Genomic DNA, 26,555 nt, shown 5'->3' with positions numbered 1-26,555 from the left:
AGGCTCTGCTTTAAAGATAAGACCTGAAATCTGTGATCCTTCCACAATAGGCTTTTTTTCTTTCCAGGATGTGTTCTTGAAGAATGGAGCGAGCTCATTTCAGTCATATTACACAGGAAATTCGAATTAGATTTATCACAAAACAACACAAAACTTCATTGAGTCCCATAACAAATTTGTTGAACTGTTTTTATGTGTATATAATCCGAACAAATCAATAGACAAGGAAGATATTTACATCTTAAAGGGACTGTAAGCATAATTTCAAGTGACCTTTCATTTATAGATAGCGATACCCTTTAGACCTTTGCTTGAACAAGGATTTCGTAGATATTCTTATTTACATAGCGGGAAATTAAGTGCCAAGTAACCGCGCAATTGTACACTAGTACATAGAGTGTAGTGTTCACTGTAACCTCGAGATTCCTGGCACTCAACTTCAGCTATACAAATGAGGGTATCTAACTCGACTATGTCCGGACAAAGGTTTTAAGGGTATTGTTGTGAATCGGACGTGTTCTTTATAAATGCATGGTTACTTGAAATTGCACTTACAGTCCCTCTAAGTAGAAATCTAATTCTTTGAATCCAGACAAGGTCTTCTGTAATAGTCAGGAAACCTAACTTTACCCAACATTTACAGCCAAGGCCTGTGGACTGTATTGAAAAGGATCCAAACAGAGAAACCTGCCAAGAAAATTTGCATTCTTGTCTAAATAAACATTCATCATCAGATAACCAAGAGTTGAGTCAACAGGCAGCAGGACTAGATCTAAATACAGGTAGAAATTGATATTTTTTACGCTTTTAAAATTAAACATAATAATCATATTAGTTTCCAAAATAAACCTAAAACAAGTGTTAATTAATGGTAGATTGTCAGACCCCTTTTGATTACATTATAGTAAAAATTCTAATGAGTTGTTAATTTAATGACCCTATAAGTTAATGCCTGATTCTCAATGGTACCCTGGAAACCTTAATCTGACAGTAGAATGTGGAGATTCTGTCGTTTTCTTTACTCAAATAGTGTTTATTTCCATTGCTTCTGAAATGTTCAAGTTTGAAAGTAGACAGTTTAAACAAACAAGAACATGGAGATATAATTCTTACTTGATCAGAATAAGGCTGTTATGGGGACTGTTGTAAATCGGACATTGTCTTGATTGTATGGAGGGTCACTTGAAATTACGCTTACAGTCTCCTTGAATACTGTTAATTGTCATTATTGATGACTAGGAACCGGTGGTTATCAAGAACCTTTCATCCCCTCACCTGGGATAACTTCTGTGCTTCATCATAAAAGCTCTCCCAGTCCTCATTCTGAATCTAAGTTGCAATTAGACAATGGATCAACTCGTCTATCCCAAACTTTCCAAAATAATAGCTCCCTGGATGATCAGAGAAATACCAAAAACCGGAGTCAAGCGCTGAACTGCAATGAAGAAAATAAGTCGCAATCCATGTGGCACAATTCCGATGGTTTAGATGAACACACGAATAAGCAGATACTTGACATCAAATTCAATCTAATGAACAAGGAAACAGCAGCATCCAAGTTTGAATCATATAACACTAAAAATAAGAAATCAAATAAAATCAACGAAGAAAATTTTAATCCTCAAGTTTTAAAATTAAATGAATGCAAATTTGCTGAGCAAAAACAGTTTGACACATGCACCAATGTCAACCAAAGGACTAATTTTGACACCAACAATCATGGCTCTAACAATCATGGCTGTAACAATCATGGGTGTTGTGGATCAAGATCTGGGCCTAACCAATATGAATTAAGTAATAATATTAATGGGCCGGGCTCAATACATGACACTGAATATAGTTGTATCAGATCTAGAAGGTTTATGTCAGAGGATTCCTGTGCAAGATCAGAGAAGAGCTCAGTTAGATATTTCAATGCTAGTGAAAAGGAGTCACCATTTTTCCAGTATCCGCTACATCAATCAGGAAAGGGTCAAGATCTTCATCATGGTCCTCGACTCACTGTGGACCAAACTTTTCTAAAACATTGCAATGGGCCAAGTTCTCACCAGCGTTACCAGCAAAACACAGCCAATAAGCAATTGCCATCTAGTCATCAATTGTTGAAGGTTACTCAAAGTCCAGAACAGTTCCTGAAGGGGACTTCTGAGTATCTTGAACCAGCAAACAATCAAGGTAATCCAAGCCATCGAAGAATGTCAGTTCAGTACAGCCCTGAGATATGCAATATGGCATCAAATCAGTATGGATTCTCACAAATGACAAATCAACATGACATGTTTCAAATGAGAATGCATCAACACAATTTAGCTCTCATGTCTACCAACAATCAAGAAAGTTCAAGAGTACATCACACAGAACAACAGTTAACACCTCTCCCTGGTTTGCCAGCTTTTCCTTTCTGTAACACGATGGGAAGTACTTCTTCTCTACCATTGGAACAAACTCATAAACTGAAAAAATTACACCAGCATCAGCAACACTTACTTCAGAAGATGTCTGCCAATGGGAACAAATTTGCAATTAATAACGATCTCGACAGAATCTCGGCAATTTCTAATAATCCTTTCTTTGGATTTGTAAATCCTCCTGTGTTTGGATTTAATGGCCTACCGCTAGGCTTAAGAAACTTTTCCCAAAGATCCATGAATATTCCTGAATATTCTCATCAAGCGGGCAAGGACCAGAGACCCATTTCACCCAGGAATGCACTTGTATCTTGATTTTCACTACTATCTGAAAATTTCCTTTTTTCAACTATATATAACAATCTAAGAAAGAATCAACTCCATATTACCATTGACAACTATTGATAATTCTTTTTTCACAACCTATTCCTAGACTGGACATTAGTTGAAGAGTAGGATTATTTTATTAGATAATTAATAGAATGGTATCATGGGGTGGAGTTCTTTTTTGAATCTCTGATTTCAATAATGCCTTTTAAAGTTCAAGTGTAAGCTTAGATCTAAAACAAACAACTGGGACTGGAAGGAAAAGTCCAGGTATAGTACTGGTGAATGTAGTCATTTCCAAAATAACCACTCTGGTAAATGCTCTCAGCCTACCAATCCATCTCACAATCCATCCCCCACCAACACTTCAGAATCTCAGTCCTGCGAGCAAACTTCTTGTGTACATATTCAACTTCCAGATCAAGGTTCAAAGCCAGGCCTAGAGGAAGTTAACGATGCTGCTGGTCAATCAGATTCTGAACCACAAAATAAGGACTACGAAAACAGGGATTTAAATCTTATTTTTCTGATGTCTCTAACATACATTTCTTTCGTGTAGATTACATTTGCACAAAAAAATCATGTATTAGCAATTTATTTTTCATTTAGGAACACTTGTGTTTTTCATATGTCCTTAAAGATTAACTTGATTATTCTCAGAGATGTTTCTTGGAGTTATACAATAATGGTCTACAATTTACAGTCTGTATTAAAATTATATATGGCAAAAAAAATGAAATAACTATCTTAGAATGTTACCCAAAATTAGAACGTCAAGTTCATGTGAAAGTAAATGCTTTTCAAAACAACTAAGGTTTGAAAAAGGTCAATCTAGGTCGATATTGAAACAAAAAGGTCTTTTAAGGTCAATAGAGGTCTACGTATACGATGCTGAACACTAAGAAATAAGAATAAATATGGCAGTGGAGGTAGTAAGAGGAAGCATGGTGTAGAGGATATTAATCCCAACGCAAACAAGATTAAAAAAGGAGTTCCATCAGAGGAAAAGTCCAGGAGCAATTTAGATTCGGAGAGTGAGTTTTCTTGTGTTCCTGTTCTGCCGGGATTAGAAGACATAAAGCGGGAATCTTTATCACCCGCTCAAATAAACCAGGTAGGGGTTAAATCAGTTCCTGTTGTATTTCCTTGCAGAATCTTTATCATTTCTCAATTAACATCATTGTTCTAATTTTACACGAAACCATTTTTTGTGCAATTCCGAACACTTTATTGGTTTCAGTTTTAAACTTTATAAAAGTGTACACTCTTTTCATCTTCATTCATTTTTTTTCTCTTTGAAACCATTTCTTTTTAGTTTCTTGTTAAAAAATGTTTTTATGAATTGATATTTTTGTTCCAAGTTTTTAAGATTACACAACTTATTAAATGGTTAGATTAAAATGATAAAAAATGTCCCTGCTTTCAAAGGTAGATTTCCCAAAAAAGCTCTTTTGAGACATATTTTTTTAATATTTAAGTATTTTAGAAAATTGAATTCAATAAATTATGTGAAATCACTCGTTTTCAGGAGTTTCCCTCAAGATTGCGAAAACATCACAGGAAACCAGAAATTATCAATTTTCAATGATTTTAATTTAGGAATTTTACTTCCCTAGTGAAAATTGTACTAGGAGCTAGATAACCAGAAAACTGTAGAATAGGAATTTGACATTAGAGAAATGCACTGAAGTTATTACAAAATGAAATAGTTTTACTAGTACTAGGCCTGTTTACACTGCATAATTGCCCGGTCTAATGTTCATCAGAGTATTTAAAGTCTCAGTTTGAGTCTAATAGTCGACTTCCTATTCCAGAGGAGTTTTCTGGTTCTCACTATATCTGGTGTTTATGCCAGCAGAACTTTTGTCAAAATACAGTTTTTTATGGCTCATGTCTTTGGTGGGTTGGCTTTTTTGCATATGACCTTAGACGTGATCTCTTCATTTGGGCAACCACTCATCCTTTCTCTCATAGATTCTCCTATTTTGAGAAACAAAAAAATTAAAATTTCTTTTGTTCTATTTTCTAAACACTCTTTATTTGAAACTTCCTTACCTACACTATAGGTTCTGTAAATAAACTACAAGGTGACTTCTTTCCATTTCTGCTTACTTGATGGACATTGGACTAAATGGACAACTTTCACTCTTAAATGTAACTTGAACTTTATACTAATTTTTTTTTAACATTTCTGGCTGCAAAAAAGTAATTTGCACTATAGGGGCTACATGTCTTGTCTTTTCTACAGTGCATTTAGTGCATTTATATGTGCACTAATCCCTTATTATTTTTCATATTTTCCCACATAACAAACATTTAAGCATTACTGTTATAAAACATAACACAACTCCGCATATAATGCACTTTATTACTTCAATACTTTCTAGTGACCTTCTTTATAAAGATATGTATTTCTGATTCACAAGGGTACCCTTCTCATGTATGAGTCAAATTGTTCTTTTCTATAAAGAGATGTATTTCTGATTCACAAGGGTACCCTTCTCATGTATGAGTCAAATTGTTCTTTTCTATAAAGAGATGTATTTCTGATTCACAAGGGTACCCTTCTCATGTATAAGTCAAATTGTTCTTTTCTATAAAAATATGATTTTTTTTATCTTAGGTTTAATAATTAAATTACTTTTTGGACTCAAGAGTACTTCTGAATGGAGGGTTACTTAAGATTGTGCTTCCCTTTAAATATGAAAATATAATATTCTGGATACACTTGTAGTTCACCTTCCTCTGCCAAGGATACCTCCTCGGAATACAAACCTGAAAGGCCCAACAGTGTTCCAGGTTCGAAAATATAATTATTTTCATGCAATGAAAATGTATAGTATATATCATTTTAACGGACATCTAGTTTGTTTGTTCACATCCATCATCATCCCTCCTTAGACAATTTGTTTGTATATATATACACGTTTATTTTATCGTTCATTTTACGTTTTTTCCCCCCCCCCCCCCTGCACTTCTCTCTTATTATGTTTCAAAACTCATGAAATTCAAGTATTACAACTAATTTTATTATCAGTATTTTAAATCAAATTAAATTTATTTTAATTTAGCATGACGAGTAAAAATATAAAATTATGATTTATGTTAGATTCATGCCAGTAATTTTATGACGATTATTTTTCATCATGTTAAGGCCCTGAGTTATTTATTCCAAAATCTCTAAGTCGAGTCCGCAACATTTTAAGAACATAAAAGCGAATTTGATATGTTCTTGAAGGAACTTCTCATGATGCGTTCAAATTTGTTGATATTTTCGAATATATTATTTTTTTTATGTTCAAAAATGTTAATACACTCGAGTATGTATGTCAAGATGAGTTCCAATAAAATGGCGCGTTAAAGATGTACTACGTTCATATATACAGGGTATCCCAATTCCCAATAGACATGGGAATTGAGTGACGAATTCGAGATCGTCTTTGCTAAGAATTAGCATTGTAATACAGGGTGTCCCAATAAACATGGGAATTCAGTGACGAATTCTATATCGTCTTTTTAAATAATTCTTTGATTTAGTATAGTGATACCTACTGAGAAAGCTGTAATCTGTTAGAGTTTCGTCTGCTATGTTCACATTTTGTTTGTTTATGTTTTAACTGCATACGGTTGTACTTAGTAAAACAAGAAAATTGCAGTATACAGAGTAAACTTGTCCGTCTTCACTTTTCATCTTGCGGAGACATTATAAACACATCTTTACAGTTTTTTACACTTTTCATAAAATAAACTCTAGCAGACATAATAATATTATGGCTTTTGAAATTAGGTATTACAATGCTAATTCATAAGAAAGACGATATTGAATTCGTCACTGAATTCCCATGTTTTTTTGTACCTGATTTCTAAAGCCATAATCTGATTATGTCTGTTAGAGTTTATTTCATTAAAACGGTAAATAGTTGTTTGATGTGTCTGTAATGTTTCTATGAAAAATAAACAGTGAAAACGGACAGTTTACTTTGTTGTAGACAAACAAATTGTAAACATGGCAGACGAAAATCCTTCGGATTAGAGCTTTCTCATTAGGTATCACTATTCTAAATGAAAGAAATGTTAAAAATGACAATATCGGATTATTCTTTCATTTCCTATGTCTATGCTCAAATATTTTGTAATATGTTGACATGTTTGAATATCTTAATTATATATTCGAATATGTGACATGTTAAAATATCTTAATCATATATTCGAATATGTTGACATGTTAAAATATCTTAATTATACATTCGAATATGTTGACATGTTTAAATATCTTAATCATATATTCGAATATGTTGACAATGACATGTTTAAATATCTTAATCATTATATATTCGAATATGTTGACATGTTAAAATATCTTAATTATATATTCGAATATGTTTAGATGGAGGAATTAAATTCAACTCTGAACACTTACCTCAACTTGAAATTGATCCTTCATTCTTTGAGGTAAACTCTTTTTTTTATGTGACTTATTAAACCTGTACAGAGACATGTTTTTCAATTTGTGTATAAATATATATGTATTATAATGAAAAAACATCATACAGGAGAGTTGCACAAAAAAGGTACAATTTTGCACCAGGCGCTGCAAATCACACTTTTTTTTGACTCACCCTGTATGTAAACCATTGGGTAACAACGATAAGAATCGGACATTAAAATTCCACGGGCAACGCTAAAATTAACGATGGGCATAACTACAACACTAATAGTAATAATAAATTTGAACGTACCAAGTTCTTAGTTAAAATACTGTCATTAGCAGAAAGACCAGGAATTAAATGACAGTTAATCTGACGACTTTACAAAAATATATCTCTGGCTATTTTAAATGCTCAAAAAGGGCAGACCACATTTTAGAAATGGCAGGACTTTGGGCCTTTTTTGTGATTATAGTTTCATCAATCATAAATGTAAACTAGATTGTAAAGTCTAATTAATTGTAAATTACATTCCGGGTCTATCTGAGCATGACATTTACAATTAGAAGATAAAGGAATACTGCTTTGGTATCATAAGATCAGTGGGCTCATCCCTTAAATTAGATATTTCCACTCAGATATATCACTAGCTAAAAAGCCCGCCATTTCCCTAAAAAATGGAAATTTTTTGTTGTTGAATTTATTTGCCTTTGTTACCCCCGGGATACCCCTGGGTTCCCTCAAAAAATTTTAGCCCATTCGGTCCAGCCGTTTGGCCGGCTATAGGGAACATATATAGATTATAACTGAATTATTACATTAGTAAGTCTGTTTGACTGAATTGTATGTATTCTATAAATTAATTAGAGGTCTTTCTATCTCTTGCGTGGCATAATCAAATTGTGTCAGTAAAAAGCATACTTTATTTTCTGTTATTAGGTTTTTCTTAATATAAAAAAAGGAAATTCATATAATCTGGTTTGTTTCCTGGTCTCTTTGTACCCTTAGTTCCTTTCCCCTTCTTCTTCCCCTAGCCCTTATAGGCCCCTGGTCCCATTTTTAGTCTCCTTGACTCGTCAGTCCCCTGGTCCCCCTAGTAACTAGGGCTTAGTTAGTCCCCTGGTCCCCCTAGTTAGTCCCCTGGTCCCCCTAGTTAGTCCCCTGGTCCCAAAGTTAGTCTCCTTGTCCCCTTGATGGTCTCCTGGTACCTTCGCTGGTCCCCTAGTTAGTCCTCTGGTCCTTCCATGGTCCCCTAGTTATTCCTCTGGTCCCTTAGTTAGTCTCCTGGTTCCTTAGGTTGTCCCTTGGTCCCTTAGGTAGTCTCTTAATTTCTCAGTACCTATATCCCTTATATCCTAGTCTCTTAGCTACCTGGTCCCCTAGTCATAGTTTTTAGTCTAAGTTTCCCCAGTTTCTTGGTCTCCTGTAGTTTTCCAGTTTCTTAGCTCCTTGGTCTTTTAGTTACCCTGGTTCCTTTGTCTCCTAGTCTTATTCTCTTTGTTCAAACGTTGAAATTTTATTTGGTTTTTCTAAGAAAAGCAATGTTACCCGCAAAGGATGAGACTGTGAAGACGACAAGTAACTCTTTGAATATAACGATTCCATGGTTGAATCAAGTCTTTTCTGCCTTGAATATAGTCGTTTCATGGCCTATATAATGATTTGACGCAGAACGAAACAAGTTTACAGTTTCAGAAAACCATAGATATATATGATTAAACGGACCGTATCAATTCCGTACAGTCGTCTCTGAAGTCTTATCTTTGTATTTTATTTTAAATTTGTCTGACCTGCAGGTGAAGCTGGAGCCTGATTATCCATCTCCTACAGATGATCTCCCTGCTGCAACTAGACGTAATATTATATCTCCTCTACGTGAATCGCATGAAGACTACCCTTATGACGTCACTAGGAATACTACTTTTTTAATTGTATATTTCTCAAAACTTTTAACCCGGTTTTTGGATTTTTTTTTAAAAGCTTCCAAATGGTTTTAAATTGAAATGAGTATAAAATTAGGAACGATGAACACTGTCGACCTGAAGCAACCAGACAATTGTCGGTTTCTTTCAGGTAAAATGTCGTTAGTTAAATTAGAATGTCGTATGTTGAATTTTAATGACCCATATTGAATTAGAATGGCGCATGCTAACTTATGAGAGCATATGTTAAATTAGGATGGCATGCACATTATATATTTGAATGAAACCTTTTGAATTAGTGGTAATTAAATAAGAATGGCGCATGTAAACTTAGAATTGCGCATGTGAACTAAAATTGCGCATGTTCAATTTGAACGGCGCATATTAAATTAGTTTGCTGCATGTTCACGTTAAATAGCACCTGTTCAGTGTTCACTGAAAAGGCGCACGTGCACTTGAAAACAATCTACCTTTAATTGAATATCAAATTGAAATTGCACTTATTTTTATGTAATGGCTCTATCTGAGCCTAATAGGCGCCTAAAAGGGCATGTTTAAATCAAATTGGCAAACTATTGCAGCTAACTATTGTTGTTATACAAACATTTGTTATCTGATTTAAACTGTATTCCTTGTGTAACCAGTTCTAAATTGCAATCTGCTTGGTATGCTATAATTGTCACAAAGGAATAGGATACGAATCTGAAATTACGTAAGCAGAATGTTACGGAACTGCATTTTCGTATTGCCATTTACCATTTTATCATTTAAAGGGAGTGACCGGCTATGTAATGTAGTTGAACTGATTATGCAGTGTTGTGGAAAACTTCTTTTGGATTCATTTGAGACATAAAAAACTTTTTAAAGATCTGTAAATCCTGAGTTTGAGCGCAAATTCGACGTTCGAAACTCCTGCTTTGGGGTTGGATACATTTTCAGAATTAGTTTTTTTAAATTATTAAATAACGACGACCTAAAATGTAAAAAAGTTTTACAATAAACCACAGACGGCATGAATAGGAACATGTTGAGAAAATAAAAATTAATCTTATAATCGAAAATAAGTATTCTTTTTAAATTATTAGTTTCTATTTTCTCATTATTCTGGTTTCTCATTATTCACAAAAATTTTCTGCAGATTTTCTAGAATTATTATTGAAAAAACGACATTTTAAGAATTTGAAGAAATCTGCAAATAAATTCAAAGGAAATAAGAAATTCAATAAATTGATGAAAACGAAATAATCGATTTTATCATTGATTTATTGACAAATTTCTTTTGAGAAATATGTTCCTTACCATCTTATAAGATTACTGTATAATTTTTACTTTATTTTTCGTTGTCGTTATTTAATAATTAAAAAAAATAATTCTGAAGACGTATCCACTCCCAAAATTGGGAGTTTAGAACGTCAAATTTGCGCTCAAACTCAGGATTTACAGATCTTTAAAATGTTTAATATGTCTCAAATGAATCCGAAAGAAGTTTTCCACTACACTGCATACTCAGTTCAACTACCTTACATGCCGGTCACTCCCTTTAACTAAATTTGTTTTCGGAAAGGATGTAAAAATTTTTTTTAAAGCATTGGTTCACAAATATTGGGTTTAAGCTTTTTTGCGACAGCTAAATTTTTTTTTTTGCTAAATCATTTTTACAATTTTTTTTAAATTGTCCAATTTAAAATCTAAATTATTAAATATTAAATAGTTCCAGTGACCTGGAAGCTGGAAGTCTGGAACTGAAGAAGGATGATAATGTCCTTGCACGACCGGGAACTGTCAGGTTGGCGGCTTTTTCAAAGGAAAATCGGTCTATGACCATATCGTATTCTTTAATATTTTCTTATTTCTTTGATGGTTTACGGCAGGCGAACCATCGACTAATCAGAGCGAGCTTACATTGTTCAGATTCTACAGCGTTCTGAGTATTTTGAATCAATTTTATGGTTAATAAAATTCTTTAATTATTCAGTGATCATTTCGCCAAAGCCCCCCCCTCCCCCCACAACCCTTCCATAATAATACATTTTGAAATTAACTGTATTTACTCTCTGAAAAATTAGAACCAATGGAAATTTAAACATTTAAGGGATTCTATGATAAATAAATTTTTTATGAGAAAAAAGTATTTTTTTATAATAATGTGTGTATGTTTAGAATAAAATTCATTAAATCATTTGTTTATCAAGATTGTAAAGTCATTTTTTAGAAATTGCACATTTTACAATTTGATATCAAAAGTTTTATAAATTGCACTTTATACTTTCAAGATTTATCCTCCATTTTGATTTTTTGTAAACTCTTTTTACAATCAGAGTTTTTAAAGGGAAAGATAATTTGTTGGTACGTGCGACATTGCTTCTCTTTTGATTATTAAATATTTCATTATATTTTAGAATTTCTAATATTCCATGATAATCTTATTCCATGAAAATATTCCTTTCTATTTGATTATGTTAATATGAATATTTTCTTTTTCTATTTTCAACATGTCTCTTTCTTATCAAATATAATATTTTCAAATGTCAGTTCTTAAATTTTTCTGACTTTATTTTTTTTCTTTTTTTTTTCTTAAAAATTCATTTTCTGGTTTTACTGTACTTTTCATAAATACGCTTCAATGCTAATTTGTTGGGTTGCAAGTTTTTCCATGAGTATTTTTTTTTAAAAATAATAATAATAATGTTAAAAATGATTTTAATTTTTATATTAAAAAATGTCTGTGCTAATTAAACTACAAGTAAATTAGGTGACACAAAAAAAGGTGGTCAGGGTTTGTGTGCTTGTTATGTATTTAAAAGTATCTTCCAGAATTAAAAGTCACTTAAGAAAACAATATTATAAAAAATCTTCTTACCATTTTATGGTCACCTTTTATACAGGGTTACTCACAAAGGATCAGCCTTCAGAGATGACTGTGCGGGATTTTTATTTTTCTGTTCCCTAATATGTATTATTCCCTGCAACTCTGAACTTGTTGTCAGACAGATAGCAGATTTAATTCAACTGCGTGATATCATCATATTTCAAGAGGTTTAGGTCGTCTTTTCAGTCTCATCCTTTGTGGGTCGCGATCCTATTTTGTTCAGGAAGAGGAGGAAGAAAAGTGAGATTGATAAAAACGAGGACAGACGACCCATTAGGAAACTATCAAGTTTAATTTCATCACAATTAATTTGAATTTAAGAAACTGTACGTCTCCAAAAGTTTTGAATCGATATATCTTTGCAGCCTGATGGTATACACCTTTGCTAAGATATTAGGATTAGCTAATGAAACTATAAAGAAAGTAATCGTTTCTATTTATAAAACTTTGAAAGAGAACTGAGTCGTATTTTCGAAAATAAAAGTTACCTTTATTTCCAGACCTAACCCTATTCAACTGCGGAAGTTGAAAGATATGTTTGCTAAGGAAATTTGTCTTACCTCGAAATTTCATTTGGAATTTTAGTTTTAGGGGGTTAGTTAGTTAAATGAAAAGTTTGCGCTTCTGTTGAAAATTATCTTCTTCTTTTGGGGGGGGGGAGAAATTCTAGTTCTAGCCTTTTTTCATACTTTAATCCAAAACTTTAAATATATATATTTATTTTTCAAATTCTGCAATTTAAGGCCTTATTTTTAAAGGGAAAAATTAGATATTAACTTTTGTACTCCTTTTACTTGATTTGGTTGTTTTCAGTGACTGCAACGTTTGCGGAGACAAAGCTATTGCACATATGCACTACGGAGGGATATGCTGCTACTCCTGTAAGGTAATATGAACTAGTTAATTTACAGGGTTAACCACAAAGAATGAGGATTTTATGACGGCGGAGACATTTTATCGGCAACGTAAAGGATTTTAGTAGATTTATTTTATTTTATCGTCTATTATTTGCCTCTTGGATCCGGATCCGTGCATCCGAATATTTTTGTGGATCCAAAGGATCCTTCAGGAGAGTGACATATAATGATTTCCCAACTAAAGTGGTTGTGAACCTTAAGGTAAAGAGCGATGATGGCGTTAAATTTGCTTATTTATCTGAATATCGAAATTTACAACTTTAGAATGGGATCAATTGAACGAACAAAATATCCCAATTCCTGACAAAATATTGTTTATATTTCATTAAATCGTTAATAAAGGGCCACACTATAGATATAATTAAAATCATCAGAACAAAATTCGAACATTTTTTGAAAACTGAAAAGGTAATCTTTAATATAAGTTCACTGTTCCGGCCCAAGGAACCATGCAAAGGTTCATCATGTTTTATGTTTAAAATAATATTTTTTTAAGTACTTTCAAATTTACACTAGCTCTGTGTAATTAAGCTAATTGAATTAATTAAAATTTAAAATCAATAAACAGATTTGATCCTTCACATACTTGAATTTAAGAGAGAAAAAACAATAATATTTAACACTTTTTCTGTGAGAAATTTGATAAGCCATGTAGTGGGTAGCGTAGCCCTGATAAGTGAACCACATGCTGCACGTTGCTAAAAAGCCTAACTGAAAATATTTTCGAAGAATTAATTTTCCAAAAAAATACTTTGAAAAGATAATAATTGATTTTTTACTACATTTAAGTAACTTGACCTTTGCGAGTAACACTTTAAGCTGTCAATACTCAACCATTGCTATGAGCGGTCATTTTTCTTTTAAATCGTATGTCGCGGATTTTTTGCTTTAAGTTGAGCGGATTTTTTGGGCCAAAAAGTTTTATTTTCAACTATTCGTAAACTTTCCTAGGGTCATGTGAGTTGCCACACAATTTTGGTTAAGTCGTTTTGACGTTTATTATTGTATACAAACAAACTAAATAACAGATTTTTAGATAATGCAATAATTTTTTTACTATATGGTTTCGTTGACTTTTTTAAGTATAAACAGAAGCCTTTTATCATACGGGAACCTTGTTATGAAAATAATAAAAAAAAAATTCAATGAAATATATTTGTGAGCATATATAATGTTTACCCTTTTCCGTGGCCGAATTTAAAGAATTTGAGCGGCGGGTTAAATTTAAGCCGCGGCTTAAATATGGTTGGTTCCACTTAAAATTATATCAAATGTTTCAAGATTTAGGCCGGCGCTTAATTTAGACCAGGTTTTGGTAGATTTAAACCGCGGCTCAAATTCTTTAAATTCCATCTCCGATTAACTTCTGATTTGCCCGAAATTTTCCGATTGTTATACAAATCCATAACATTTAATATGTTCTTAGAAAGCACCTGGGCCCGCCCTACTTCAAAAATCTGCAAAAATCAAACTATTTTTTAGCTAAATATAGTGAAGCAAAAAATGTGCTAAAAAACTGAATTTGCTCAAAATGCGACAATTTTTCACATTTTTAAAAGCTTTTGAAATTTAAAATTTGCCAAAATGATTGCAAAAAATTACCACCTGAATGTTTACTGTGAGCAAAAGAAAAACTGAAATGTGCAAATTCCCCTTAAAGGCGTGTGTGCAAAAGATTTTCTCATAATATGCTAAATGAGTGCAAAATGTAAGGAACTTCCATAATTTACAAAAACTGGCCGAATTCATGAAGAATGACTCCAAAATCTGCTTTTCTTGTTATAAGCTTTCCAAAGAGCTTTAAAATGTAAAAATCGGATGACTGAAAGTAGGTCAAAATATAGATTAAGTCAGGTATAGGTAAATTAAGGCATTGAGGCAGTACGCCTGAGGACTCAGGCAGTAGGCATAAATGTCCGGCGCCTTAGGTGAGAGGAATTTCTTAGTTAGAAAAGCCAGAAAATATGACTTTCTATGCTTAAATACTTTTCGTCATATTGACCCCCTCCTTCCTCCCCCCTCAGTTGGAATAGTATATTAAACGTGAATATATTTGTTTTATTTTGATATTTTTGATAAAAATGGAAACATGTTTCTCTAAACTCTTCAAATAATCTGTTGATATTGTTCTAATCCGATTCCACGTTATTAGAGAAATATATTTGTATTATTAACATTAATTCTCTACTTAGAACCACTCAACATTATAGTAATTTTCTATTGAAGTACTTTAATTTTGTTAGTTTAAAATAGAGCGCATGCAGGCTGGATTTTTGAATTGAAAAAAGTAGGTACAAAGTGTGGATAGTTCAATTCTATTTTACTTATGTAAAAACTAGACAATTCACAATTCTCGTAGTTTAAATTATTTCTCGGTAATTATTAATTCTGATCTCAGAACGCCAAAGTTTTCAACTTTTGTTTTGAGAATGTAATACATTTTTCTTACTGGCAAATAAAGTTGTTCCAAACACGAAAACTTTTTGTCTTGTATGGGGGGGCAGTACACACTACAAATTTTAACAAATTTAAATCTATTTAAAATTTGTTGGCATTTAGTATTATTTTTGAAGGAGGCTCATCTCATACTTCTACGCAATGATTGAAGATTGTAATCTTTGTTTAATCTTTTGTAAAAAAACCGCAATTAAAATTTTTTTTAATGATTTTATGTTCAAATCATTTTCTTTTAAAATACTTTTTAAATAGGTCCTAACTTCTAATTATGCCCCCCAAAAAAATATTTTTTACCCTAAAGCACGACAAACCACTTTTGATTAACTAAGGAAACTCAAAAAAATTATATCGATTGCAATTTCTGCAGGTTTTCATAGACAATGACTTTTTCTGAAAATTTGATGGAAAAGGTAAACAGTTTTGTAATCAATATAAAATTTCTTATTACTCTTTGGAAACTAGAAGAGGTTCAACGGGATACCAATAATTCTGCTTTAAAGAACTGCAAAAGTTCACCACACACTAATTTTATAAATCTAGCATCTTTGAAACCTGATGTTGAGATATTTATTTATTTATTTTGCAGAGGATAAAATTTTGAAATATTGTAAGGTTCATACCATTAGGTTGCAAATATAGAACGAATAGAAAATTATGGTGAAAATTTTATTTGATTTTAGCTTTTTGTAAAACTTATGATATTAGTCCTAAATTATATCGTTCCTAACCATATCCAAATATTTGATTTTACATTAAACCTTTTCAACCCAATGAAATTTTAATGTTTAATTATACGAAGGAAGCATATTTTATGTTTTCATGTATACAACATTCTGAAATTGGCAAAAAGTAGGAACGCTTTGAGGCTTTACATTATCATAATTAGTATCAAAGCAGACTAATTTTATGTTTAACTTTGAAACTACGTTTTATATATTTTCACATGATTGTGTATTATTATAAACCTCAATTTTGACAAAAAAATATTTCCACAAGGAACATTTATTATCTTACACAGGAAACGCGGAAGAGGTTAAACACCAGATTTAAATTATAACGAAATTAAATACTATAATTTGTGCTCAAATTTTATGTTAGTTTTTTATTTTCACCCGAATCCCTTTCAAGAAGTATAAATTCTAGATTTTGTCATAGTAACGGTTCTTTGTCAACTTTTTGATATTTGGATACGTTTCTTTTACACGGAGGAGGGGCGCATTTAGCAAAACTTGGGGCATAATTTAATGTATACGTCGTCATTCGTTCACATAGTAACTACACAAATCTGTAATGCGATTAACCCATTCCATGTTCGCGGGATATTACTTCGTTAAATGTGATTCAATGCGTCATAGATAGTAACCGCTCATAACTTGTAATTATGCTGTAAATAATGGAGTTAAGCCTGGTTGAGATTTGAACTGTGTGTCCCTTAGAACCGGGGAGTTAAGTCTGGTTGAGATTTGGACTTTGTGTGTCCTTTAGAACTGGGGAGTTAAGCTTGGTTAAGATTTGGACTTTGTGTCCCTTAGAACCAGGGAGTTAAGCCTGGTTGAGATTTGGACTGTGTGTGTCCTTAAGAACTGGGGAGTTAAGCCTGGTTGAGATTTGGACTGTGTGTTCTTTATAACTGAGGAGTTAAGTCTGGTTGAGATTTGGATTGTGTGTCCTTTAGAACCGGGGAGTTAAGCCTGGTAGAGATATGGACGGTGTGTCCCTTATAACCAGGGAGTTAAGCCTGGTTGAGATTTAGACTGTGTGTGTCCTTAAAATCTGGGGAGTTAAGCCTGGTTGAGATTTGGACTGTGTGTGTCCTTTATAACTGGGGACTTTGGCCTGGTTGAGATTTGGACTGTGTGTCCTTTATAAGTGAGGAGTTAAGCCTGGTTGAGATTTGGATTGTGTGTCCTTTAGAACCGGAGAGTTAAGCCTGGTTGAGATATGGACGGTGTGTGTCCTTTATAACTGGAGACTTTAGCCTGGTTGAGATTTGGACTGTGTGTCCTTTATAAGTGAGGAGTTAAGCCTGGTTGAGATTTGGATTGTGTGTCCCTTAGAACCGGGGAGTTAAGCCTGGTTGAGATTGGACTGTGTGTCTTCGGATATTTAGTACTGGTTGATCTTGTTAACGAATAGACCTGGATAGATACGTCTCGAGTAAAATTTTATGGAGTAGGCGTTTACTACACGCTGGCCACGACTTAACTAAATCTTAAATCTTTAATAGGATCAATAATTTGAAAAGGTATTTTTTTCACTAAAAGATTAATTTTTTAGGCATTTTTCCGAAGAGCAGTACAAAGCGGAAAGGATAAGAAGTATCTGTGTAAAGGGGAGGGACACTGTCCTGTGTCTGTACATAACAGACGTGGCTGTCAGAAATGCAGGTACCAGAGAAACCGGAAAATTCTAATATTCTAAAATAATAAAATATGAAAGATAACCAGGAACAAATATGTTTGAAAATCTAGAATCTTCAGATACTTGAAAAATAAAAAATAAATAAGAGCCAAGGAAATTTAATTTAAGATAAAAAGAAGGTTTAGAATCAGGAAAATGAATATAACAAGAAGATGTATATATTAGGAATTTGAATATATCAGGTAGATGAATATATCAGGTAGATGAACATATCTGGAAAATGAACATATCAGGAAGATCAACATATAAGGAAGATGAATGTATCAGGAAGAAGAATATATCAGGAAGAATATAAGATGCATATATCAGGAAGAAGAATATTTCGGGAAGAATATATCAGGAAGATGAATATTTCAGGAAGTTGAATATATCAGGAAGATGAATATATCAGGAAGAAGAATATATCAGGAAGATGAATTTTGAATATATCAGGAAAAAGAATATATCAGGAAGTTGAATATATTAGGAAGAAAAGATGGTTGGGGGTGGTTGAAGAATCAGGAAAAGAGGAAGAGGGTTAAATTTAGAAGTTATCTAAATATATTATTTAAATACACATTTTTGTTTAGATTTGAGAAATGTCAAGAGATCGGGATGGTTTCTACCTGGGTTCTGTCAGGTAAATAAAGGGATGGTTTCTACCTGGGTTCTGTCAGGTAAATAAAGGGATGGTTTCTACCTGGGTTCTGTCAGGTAAATAAAGGGATGGTTTCTACCTGGGTTCTGTCAGGTAAATAAAGGGATTGTTACCTCAACAAAATCAAGTTCTCAGACCAACAATATTGTTTAAAATTTCTTGATTTTCATCATTTTTTATTTTATTTGTTTTTAACTTTTTAAGCAATCGTTTTAAAATTATTTTTTGGTTTAATTATTCATTAGTTTTCATTATACATTGTTTTCATTATTAATTGGTTTTCTTTATTCATTGGATTTATTTGTTCATTGGCTTTCATTATTCAGTTTTTTCATTATTGATTGGTTTTCAGTATTCTTTGGCTTTCATCATTCATTGCTTTTCTTTATATATTGGTTTTTATTATTCATTGTGTTTCATTAATTCTTTCTTTTCATTATTCATTGGCTTTCATTATTCATTGGTTTTCGTTATTCATTGGTCTTAAATATTCATTGGTTTTTATTACTCATTGGTTTTCGTTATTCATTGGTTTCATTATCTATTTGTTTTCATCATTCATTTGTTTTCATTATTAATTGGTCTTCATTATTCATTGAATTTCATTATTCATGGGCTTTCATTATTCATTGCTTTTCATTTTTCATTGTGTTTCATTATTCTTTGATATTTTTTATTCATGGATTTTCATTATTTATTAGCTTTTATTATTTATTGGCTTTCATCATTCATTGGTTTATTTTTTATAGGAATTTAATGTTCATTGTTGATTATTGGTTTTATTTTTATGTTTGTTTTGTAATTGTTTTTATTCATTAATTTCTGTTATTTTATTAATATTTTTATTTATTTATATGTTTATTCCTTGTTATTTAACGGAAGCTACTATTCATGAATCGACATAAAAATAAATAATATCTGACTTATTTGCTTCCGTCATCAGCTGGTATTTCTGGAATGATATCGATTTTTCCGATGGTGGAGGAGGGGGGGGGGGGGGGGTTTCCTTTATGAAGGGTACCATCGGGTTAGAGAAAGATTTCTGATGTCTGAAAAAATGAAGAGGAAGAAATTTTTGTGATAGTGCGTACAATGTACATACTCAGGGTGTCTCACTAAAAAGACGAGTTGAGTACCAGTTCTTATTAGCTTTTCAAACTGCACACCACATTATAGAAAGTTTACAAGACTTATGACTTTTTTAGGGATATAAATATTGACATTTTTATGGCTATCAGGATCTAAAACGATCTTTTCATGTTCCCGCTGAATTCTCTCTCAAAATATCAATTTTCTAGAAAAAATTACAATTTTAAAATTTAAAAATGAACTTGGAAATACACTAACCGTTGCACTTGAATTTGACACAGTTTCATATCAATTTCTGGAGACAGGAACATCAGATAGACGTCTTGTATGTATCGTTCAACACCTGAGATTCTCAGGTTTCATACTATACCCCTTTCATTTTTCCTTTACAGTCCCTTTAAGGGCACACAAATTGCTATGACGGTTTGAAACCAAAAAAGTTCTGACCATTTATTTAATTTTTTCCTTTTTTATATTTTACACTGTCGTCATTTTAGACAAGAATTTGGGATAAGACTCGTAGTACGTGAAAGTAATTTCAAATTGCCACGCATTGATACTGTCCGATCCCAGTTATGAAAACGTTTTTTTCTACTACATTATTAATTAGATTTAAGATTCATTCCCTATGGGCACTGTTTTAAATCGGGTATGCTAATCTTTTTTATTAAGAAGATTATCTTAAAATTATGATGTCAGCGTCTTAAGTTAGCTTTTAGAATGTCCAGAGGCAGAATTTAAAGAATTTGAACCGTTATTAAATTTGAACCGCGGCTCTAATTTTGGGGGATTTGAGACGCGGCTTTAATTCATTAAATTTGAACACAGGTCAGAGAAAAATATCTATCCTCTTTCACAACCAGTAAAATATATTAATCTCTTGTAATTATACAAGGCAGCCATTTATTTTTCTTATTAACGAAATAACAAAGTTTGGTTTATTTATTTTTTCTTATGTTTCCTCAAACTCAAAGTTATAATGAATTAAAGATGAGTTTTAATACACCTACATCATTTTGGATCGTTTATGGCACTAAATTGCGATTTTCGGGACTAATCAGAAAATTAAAAAAGACTTAATTTTAAAAAATTGTATACGCCTAATTAAAAAATTTGCAATGTGAAAATACTAGATTTTTTGAGTAATATGTGAAATACTCACATATATTTTAGAAGATTTAGAATCAAATCTTGAAGATAATGCAGTATGATATTGGACTCTCTGAAAAATCAATGAACAAACAAATGAATGAAGGAGGTTGTTAAAATACGACTATTTATATTAATTAAAGGGAATATCAAATGACCCTATGCACGTCTGATACCCTATAAACCTTGTTATAAGCAAAAAAGATTTAGTAACTTATAACTCCTTCTTTTTCTATTTAAAACTTGATATTTAACATTTGCAAACCACAAAGAATAAAAAATGGAATATGTTGAAGGATAAAAGGACAAAAGGATGAAAGATTGAAAGAATTTTTAAGACAAAATATTTTTTATTTTCGTAAACATGGTTAAGTTCACAACATTAAAATGTGATTATTACAGGAGTTAAACGACGAAAGCATTTTATTTTACAAATATGAATTGGCTATACTTTCATAGCTAGTATTACAGTTGATAATGCTCGAGATATGCAACGAAGAGCTATAATATTAGAGCATTTTTCTTAGTTAATAAAGGTCGAGAAAGAAACTTTAGTTTTACAACTTTTTCACTTTGAATGAAAACAACTTTCATTTTTAAAAAATTATAAATTAAACAGTTTATATCATTTATTTTGCATTGTGTTTGCTGTCTAAATGTGCAGAGACGTTTGACAAAATTTAACCTATGGAGATTACAACTTTAAAGCATTTTTTTCCGGGTAAGAACCTTATCGGGTTCGTTAAATCCATGTCAGACTAGAGTGCACATAGCGCATTCCCAACTAATCAGGATGTTCAAGATAATATTCTAGATTGAAAGAATAAATGCAGATTGAATGAATGACTGGTTGACTGAATAAATTCTGTATCTAGATGAGCAGTGTGAACAAAGGTTTGGAAAGTCTAAGCTGAAAAGAAAAGGCGGATATGATTATACACCAAAAAAACTAAAGGTATGTTAGATTGATCATTTTCAAGTTAAAAGGAGGCAATCGGACAAACAAACAAACAGTGATTCCTACTTTTTATACAAAATATATATAAAATTCAGCAAAAACAAATATTAATTTTTATTGCAATCTCTGTATTAGTTGAATGTTTGTTCCTCTAAAAAGTAAAAGTAACGTATGAAGGGGGTGGGGGGGGGGGAATAAAGGAGACTAAAGCGCCTCAAAATTCAACAAAATTTTAAATAATTTTGATGGAATACCCATTAAAAATATTATTTTAGGAAGGGTTAAAAGTGCAAATACTTTTCTTGAAGAGTACACAATACACATTGTATTTTAGGAAGAGTACACAGTACAAATGCACAAACACAAGCCCTTGGATGATATGTTTTACAAACTAACGGATACAGATGAACTATCTATTGAATACAGTGAGTATTTATTAAAACATGATTAAATATATTCCAAAACAGAATTCATAAAGTTAGAATTTTCTTGCTGTTGTTACCACATCTAAATCGTCTGTATCTATGACTTTTAACCTTTAACTCGTAATTAATGCTTATTACAGATGGATACATAAACATATGGAAAAAGGAAGTCGACATTTAACAAATTTTGATTTTTATTTAATTTTCTGAAACAAATAATTAACTTTTTAAGTGAAACGGGTCTGTTTAGACTACTCAATTGCTTTGTTTCATGTTTTCTGAACTAAAGTCAAAACTTCCATCTGAAAGTCGTCTTCCTATTCCACTGTTTAATGGATCCCACTGTTTTTATCAGCTTGAATGAAGTTTTCATTTTCCTCATGTATAGATTGAAAATGCTAAATGGATAAGTGCAAATGCAGACTCCTCAGGAAATTATCCAAAAGAAGTCACGTGTAACTAAAGTAAACTGTCTTCTGTAAACAAATTAAATGCACGGAAAATTGAAATCTTCCTTTTTTAGCACATCTTCCCTTATTAAAGAACTATTGAGCATAACAAAAATATTTATGATTTCCAATATGTAACCGGTTACCGGAAATATGATTTCTGAAAGAAGAAAAATTATTTTTTTTAAGCGTTTGTTACCCCCCAGGTTAAAAGTGGGTTCCCTCAAAAAATTTCTGTACATACGGTCCAGCCGTTTATCCAGCTATAGCTAACATACAGGGTGTCCCAGAAAAACTGTGAAGTAGGGGTAGTTACTGAGGAGATAATTTTTGTTCAATTTTTACAATCAAGGTGTCATTAGAAAGCTCTATATTTAAGTTATTTTATGATGTAAATTTTTTCCTTCTAGGCATAATACTTTTTGTTGCAACCAATTATTTGAGCGTAAGTCGAAAATTGATTTCCCGGATTTTTCAAATTTTCGATTTTCTTCGTCTCATTTTCATTCTTTCATAAATTATGAAAAAATCAAAGGTTTTTTGAAATCTTTAAAAAAAATCATAAAAAATCACAGGCACCAGTAGCTTTCTGAGCGTTTATTTTTAATGCATATTTTATTTTTTTAGATTGCTCCAGCTCCAAAAGTAATGATCGTTAATCCGAAATTTTAATTAAAAATGAAACCTGTGACTAACAGCTTATGATTAAAAAAATCGAAAACCTTTAATTTTTTTAATACTTCGTGAACGAATGAAAATGAGACTCGAAAAATCAAAGATTTTTAAAATCCTGGAAGTCGATTATCGACTAACGCTCAAATAATTGTATGTAACACAAAAATTGACATCATGGAATAGCTAAATTATAGAGCTTTCTAATGACACCTTGATTGTAAAAATGGATCGAAAATTTTTCCCCTCAGTTACTAAAACTGCACAGCTTTTTCTGTATACAAACAAGTATATATGAGCGAAGAGCTTAATTATGAAGACATTGTTACTAACAATGGAACTAAATTGTGTAAATCTTTAGTCAAGAATAAAAACTTTCGGAATATGTATAAAACTCGACATTAAGGTCGCTTCACGCCATTTTTTTAAAACAATTTTCACATTTAACCAACCATATATGTTCCTGGGGTCACGTGATTTCCCACAATTTTAGCCCGATTTGACGTTTATTGAATACAGACATACAAACAGACAAGCCAAATTTATTGATAGATAAAAAATTGCATTTTCCCCCTGTGCAGGGATAACATTACCCTTTGGGGGAAGGGGGAGGGGGTCATAAAAAATATATTTACCATTGAACATAAATATATACAGGGTGAGTAAAAAAGGCGAGATCTTGCACATAATAAAGCATTTTTTTTTGGTAGTCTCATTTTTGACAAATATGAATGACATTTTTGAATTATTTTTTTGAAAGGCAATCTGATAGACCCTTTAAAATATCCGCAAAGCAATTTTTTACCCAAAATTAGATGTGTAGAAAAACAAAAGTTTGTTTTGTTTATTTGTATCCAATAAACGTTAACACGGCTGAACCGGTATGGACCAAATTTTTTGTGGGACCTCGCGTGACCCCTGGAAATTTATATGGATGATCGAATTTTCAAATATTTCCTTTTAACAAATTCGATTTTTTTAAATTTCTAAAATCCACGAAATTTTTTTTAATCCGCGAATTTTTTGTTATTGTTTTATTTTACATGCAATGTATTCAAAGAGAAAATGTTTACAAATGAAATAGAGGATGGGTCGGCTCAAACTTTGTGTTTGACTTCATATGCCCCCAGGGAAAGTTTATAGATGATCAAAATTTCAAAATTTAGCCTCCAACAAAATTCCATTTTTATTAAATTTTAAAAAATCCACGAAATGTTTTTATAAAATCCGCGAACTTTTTTGTTTTTGTTTTACAATGTTCACAATTGAAATATAAGATGAGCCTTGTATAATATGTTTTGATATTATTTATTTTTCATAACGTAGGCTAGTATGACTTTTTGTAATATAAGATGAGCGCAAAGCCTTGTATAATATGTTTTGATATTATTTATATTTCATAACATCTCTAATATGACTTTTTGTGTCTCTGCTCTAATAAATGTAATATTTACTGTGAATATTAACCTCAAGATTACACAAAATCCCTTTTCTAGCTCTTGTTATAGGCATTACTCTCAATCTATCCATCTATTTATCTATGTATATCATATAAATACATCTACTTATCTTGATATATATTTATAAGTATATATTTAAAACTGAAATATATCTGTTTGTATGTATCTTTCCATATTATAATGGAACCACCTATATCTATTCTGTCTGTTTCCTTCAATGCTTAATGTAAATACATATTACATATCTATCTATTTATCTGTATCTTTTAATGTAAAATGTGAATAAATATCTATTTATCTATTTATCTATCTATCTATCTGTCCATCTAAACATCTTACTATAAATCTATCTAGTGAGCTGTGTGTATGAGGCTAGTAAGGAGATGATCTCCTTCTCTGAAGAGAACGAGGTTCTATGGTCTAAACTGTTCCAGGAGTCAAATGCTAAGAAATCCTATAGTTCTACAGGAATATGTCTGTAATTTGTCCTTTCCATCTCCCTTAGTTTTTATCTGGGGTTTTTTAATTTGAAAAATTTATCGCCAGTCTCTCAAGGTTTATAATTTGAAAAATTAATTCCAAGTCTCTTGAAGGAATGGTTTTCCTAGGGGTTTATAATTTGAAAAACGTATTCCCAGTTTTTTGTGGGGGGTGGGGGGGAGTAATTTCGCTGATCTGTTTAAAAAAAACGATCACGAACAGAAAAAATGGGAAGTTAAATTTTTGCTATTAATACGGTCATTTAAATGATAATAAGGTCATATTAATGCTAATTCAGTTTTTGAAATGTTAATACGGTCATGGAAATGTTATTACGGTCATAGAAATGACAATACGGCCATAAAAATTGTAATAAGGTCAAATTAATGTCATAAAATGTTAATTCAGGCAGAAATGTTTTAATACGTTCATGGAAATTTTAATACTTTTGTTGTTAACATCATTTTCTTTAAAATTATACATCACACTGAAGAACACGTACTCAGCCTCTTCTAGTTTCTCTGCATAAATTGTCAGAGGATATTCATTTTTTATTCAGGTTTTTTTGGAATATTTTGAATATTTTCCTAGATTATTTTATAGAACAATAGTGTTGTCGGATAGAAACAAGAATCTCAATGATGAACAGATAAACAACGGGATAACCCTCAAATCAAAACCGATAACGAAGAAAACTCTTTATTTCCTGAAAAAATTATATAAATAATAACATATAAAATGATATAAATAATACCATATAAAATTGTTACAATGAATTTTTATAATGAAAAGATACTTACGATCTATTTTGTGATATAAAAGGGTTAAGTCGTTGGACAGTCCTAAGACGTTTTAAACTTCTGAAAAGAATGACAATTAATTATTAACGAAAGTCACTAATTCTTTATGTGAAAATGTTCTTTGTTTAACTTTTGAAAATGGATGGATTCACAATGTTTAGGTTATTTACACTCCGATGGGAGAACAAAGGAACCGGAGCTTAAAATTATTTGGATTGGATTTTAGTGTCTCCGAGAGGGGGTTCTAAGTTAAAGACGACTTTACACGTATCATAGTTAATGGTTGACAATTCAAATTTCTCAATTTTTTTTGTCATCTAAATATTTGCTTTTTTCTTCGCTTTTTAAAAATGAAGGAAATCCTTTGGGACTAATTTCAGTATATATTGCTAACCAGAGATGAGTGGTTTGATTCAGACAGTTATAAAAAAGAACATTTTCTTTCTGGAAGCTAACTCCTACTTTAAGAAGCTGGATTTTGACGATAAGAGAGAAATCTTAAAGTAAGTTAAGATATTCAGTTGTATATTTGCTTCAATTTTGAAATAAAAAAATGTTTTTATTAAAGTTTCCAGAAAATATATTATTTTCAGTTTAAATCATTAATTGTCTCTAGTTTAGGAAAATAAAATAAATGTTTAATTTTAAATTCAATTTTTTGGAACAGGTGTTTTGATGGTGGTGGGGG

The 26,555-nt window shown here is 31.6% G+C and overlaps 1 protein-coding gene across 1 annotated transcript in view; it reads left to right on the top strand.

Annotated features, from left to right (window-relative positions):
* The window catches only part of LOC111704608 (uncharacterized), a gene marked incomplete at its 3' end in the record, with an annotated part of 47,371 nt that overhangs the window by 1,571 nt on the left and 19,245 nt on the right, over positions 1-26,555 (top strand). Inside the window, exons 3-21 of the mRNA XM_023476897.1 lie at positions 68-116; positions 593-782; positions 1,240-2,704; positions 2,967-3,242; positions 3,660-3,849; positions 4,264-4,295; positions 5,470-5,534; positions 7,123-7,187; positions 8,959-9,074; positions 9,182-9,235; positions 10,796-10,870; positions 12,177-12,230; positions 12,767-12,839; positions 17,605-17,714; positions 18,318-18,367; positions 21,499-21,578; positions 21,916-22,006; positions 24,942-25,055; positions 26,265-26,370. Of these exons, the coding sequence (XP_023332665.1) occupies positions 84-116; positions 593-782; positions 1,240-2,704; positions 2,967-3,242; positions 3,660-3,849; positions 4,264-4,295; positions 5,470-5,534; positions 7,123-7,187; positions 8,959-9,074; positions 9,182-9,235; positions 10,796-10,870; positions 12,177-12,230; positions 12,767-12,839; positions 17,605-17,714; positions 18,318-18,367; positions 21,499-21,578; positions 21,916-22,006; positions 24,942-25,055; positions 26,265-26,370 (3,239 nt within the window). The remainder of the gene's footprint in view (positions 1-67; positions 117-592; positions 783-1,239; positions 2,705-2,966; positions 3,243-3,659; positions 3,850-4,263; positions 4,296-5,469; positions 5,535-7,122; positions 7,188-8,958; positions 9,075-9,181; positions 9,236-10,795; positions 10,871-12,176; positions 12,231-12,766; positions 12,840-17,604; positions 17,715-18,317; positions 18,368-21,498; positions 21,579-21,915; positions 22,007-24,941; positions 25,056-26,264; positions 26,371-26,555) is intronic.

This window comes from Eurytemora carolleeae, unplaced genomic scaffold, assembly GCF_000591075.1.
Source record: "Eurytemora carolleeae unplaced genomic scaffold, Eaff_2.0 scaffold602, whole genome shotgun sequence".
Taxonomy (NCBI): Eukaryota; Metazoa; Arthropoda; class Copepoda; order Calanoida; family Temoridae; genus Eurytemora; species Eurytemora carolleeae.
This window is presented reverse-complemented; position numbering and strand designations above follow the sequence as displayed.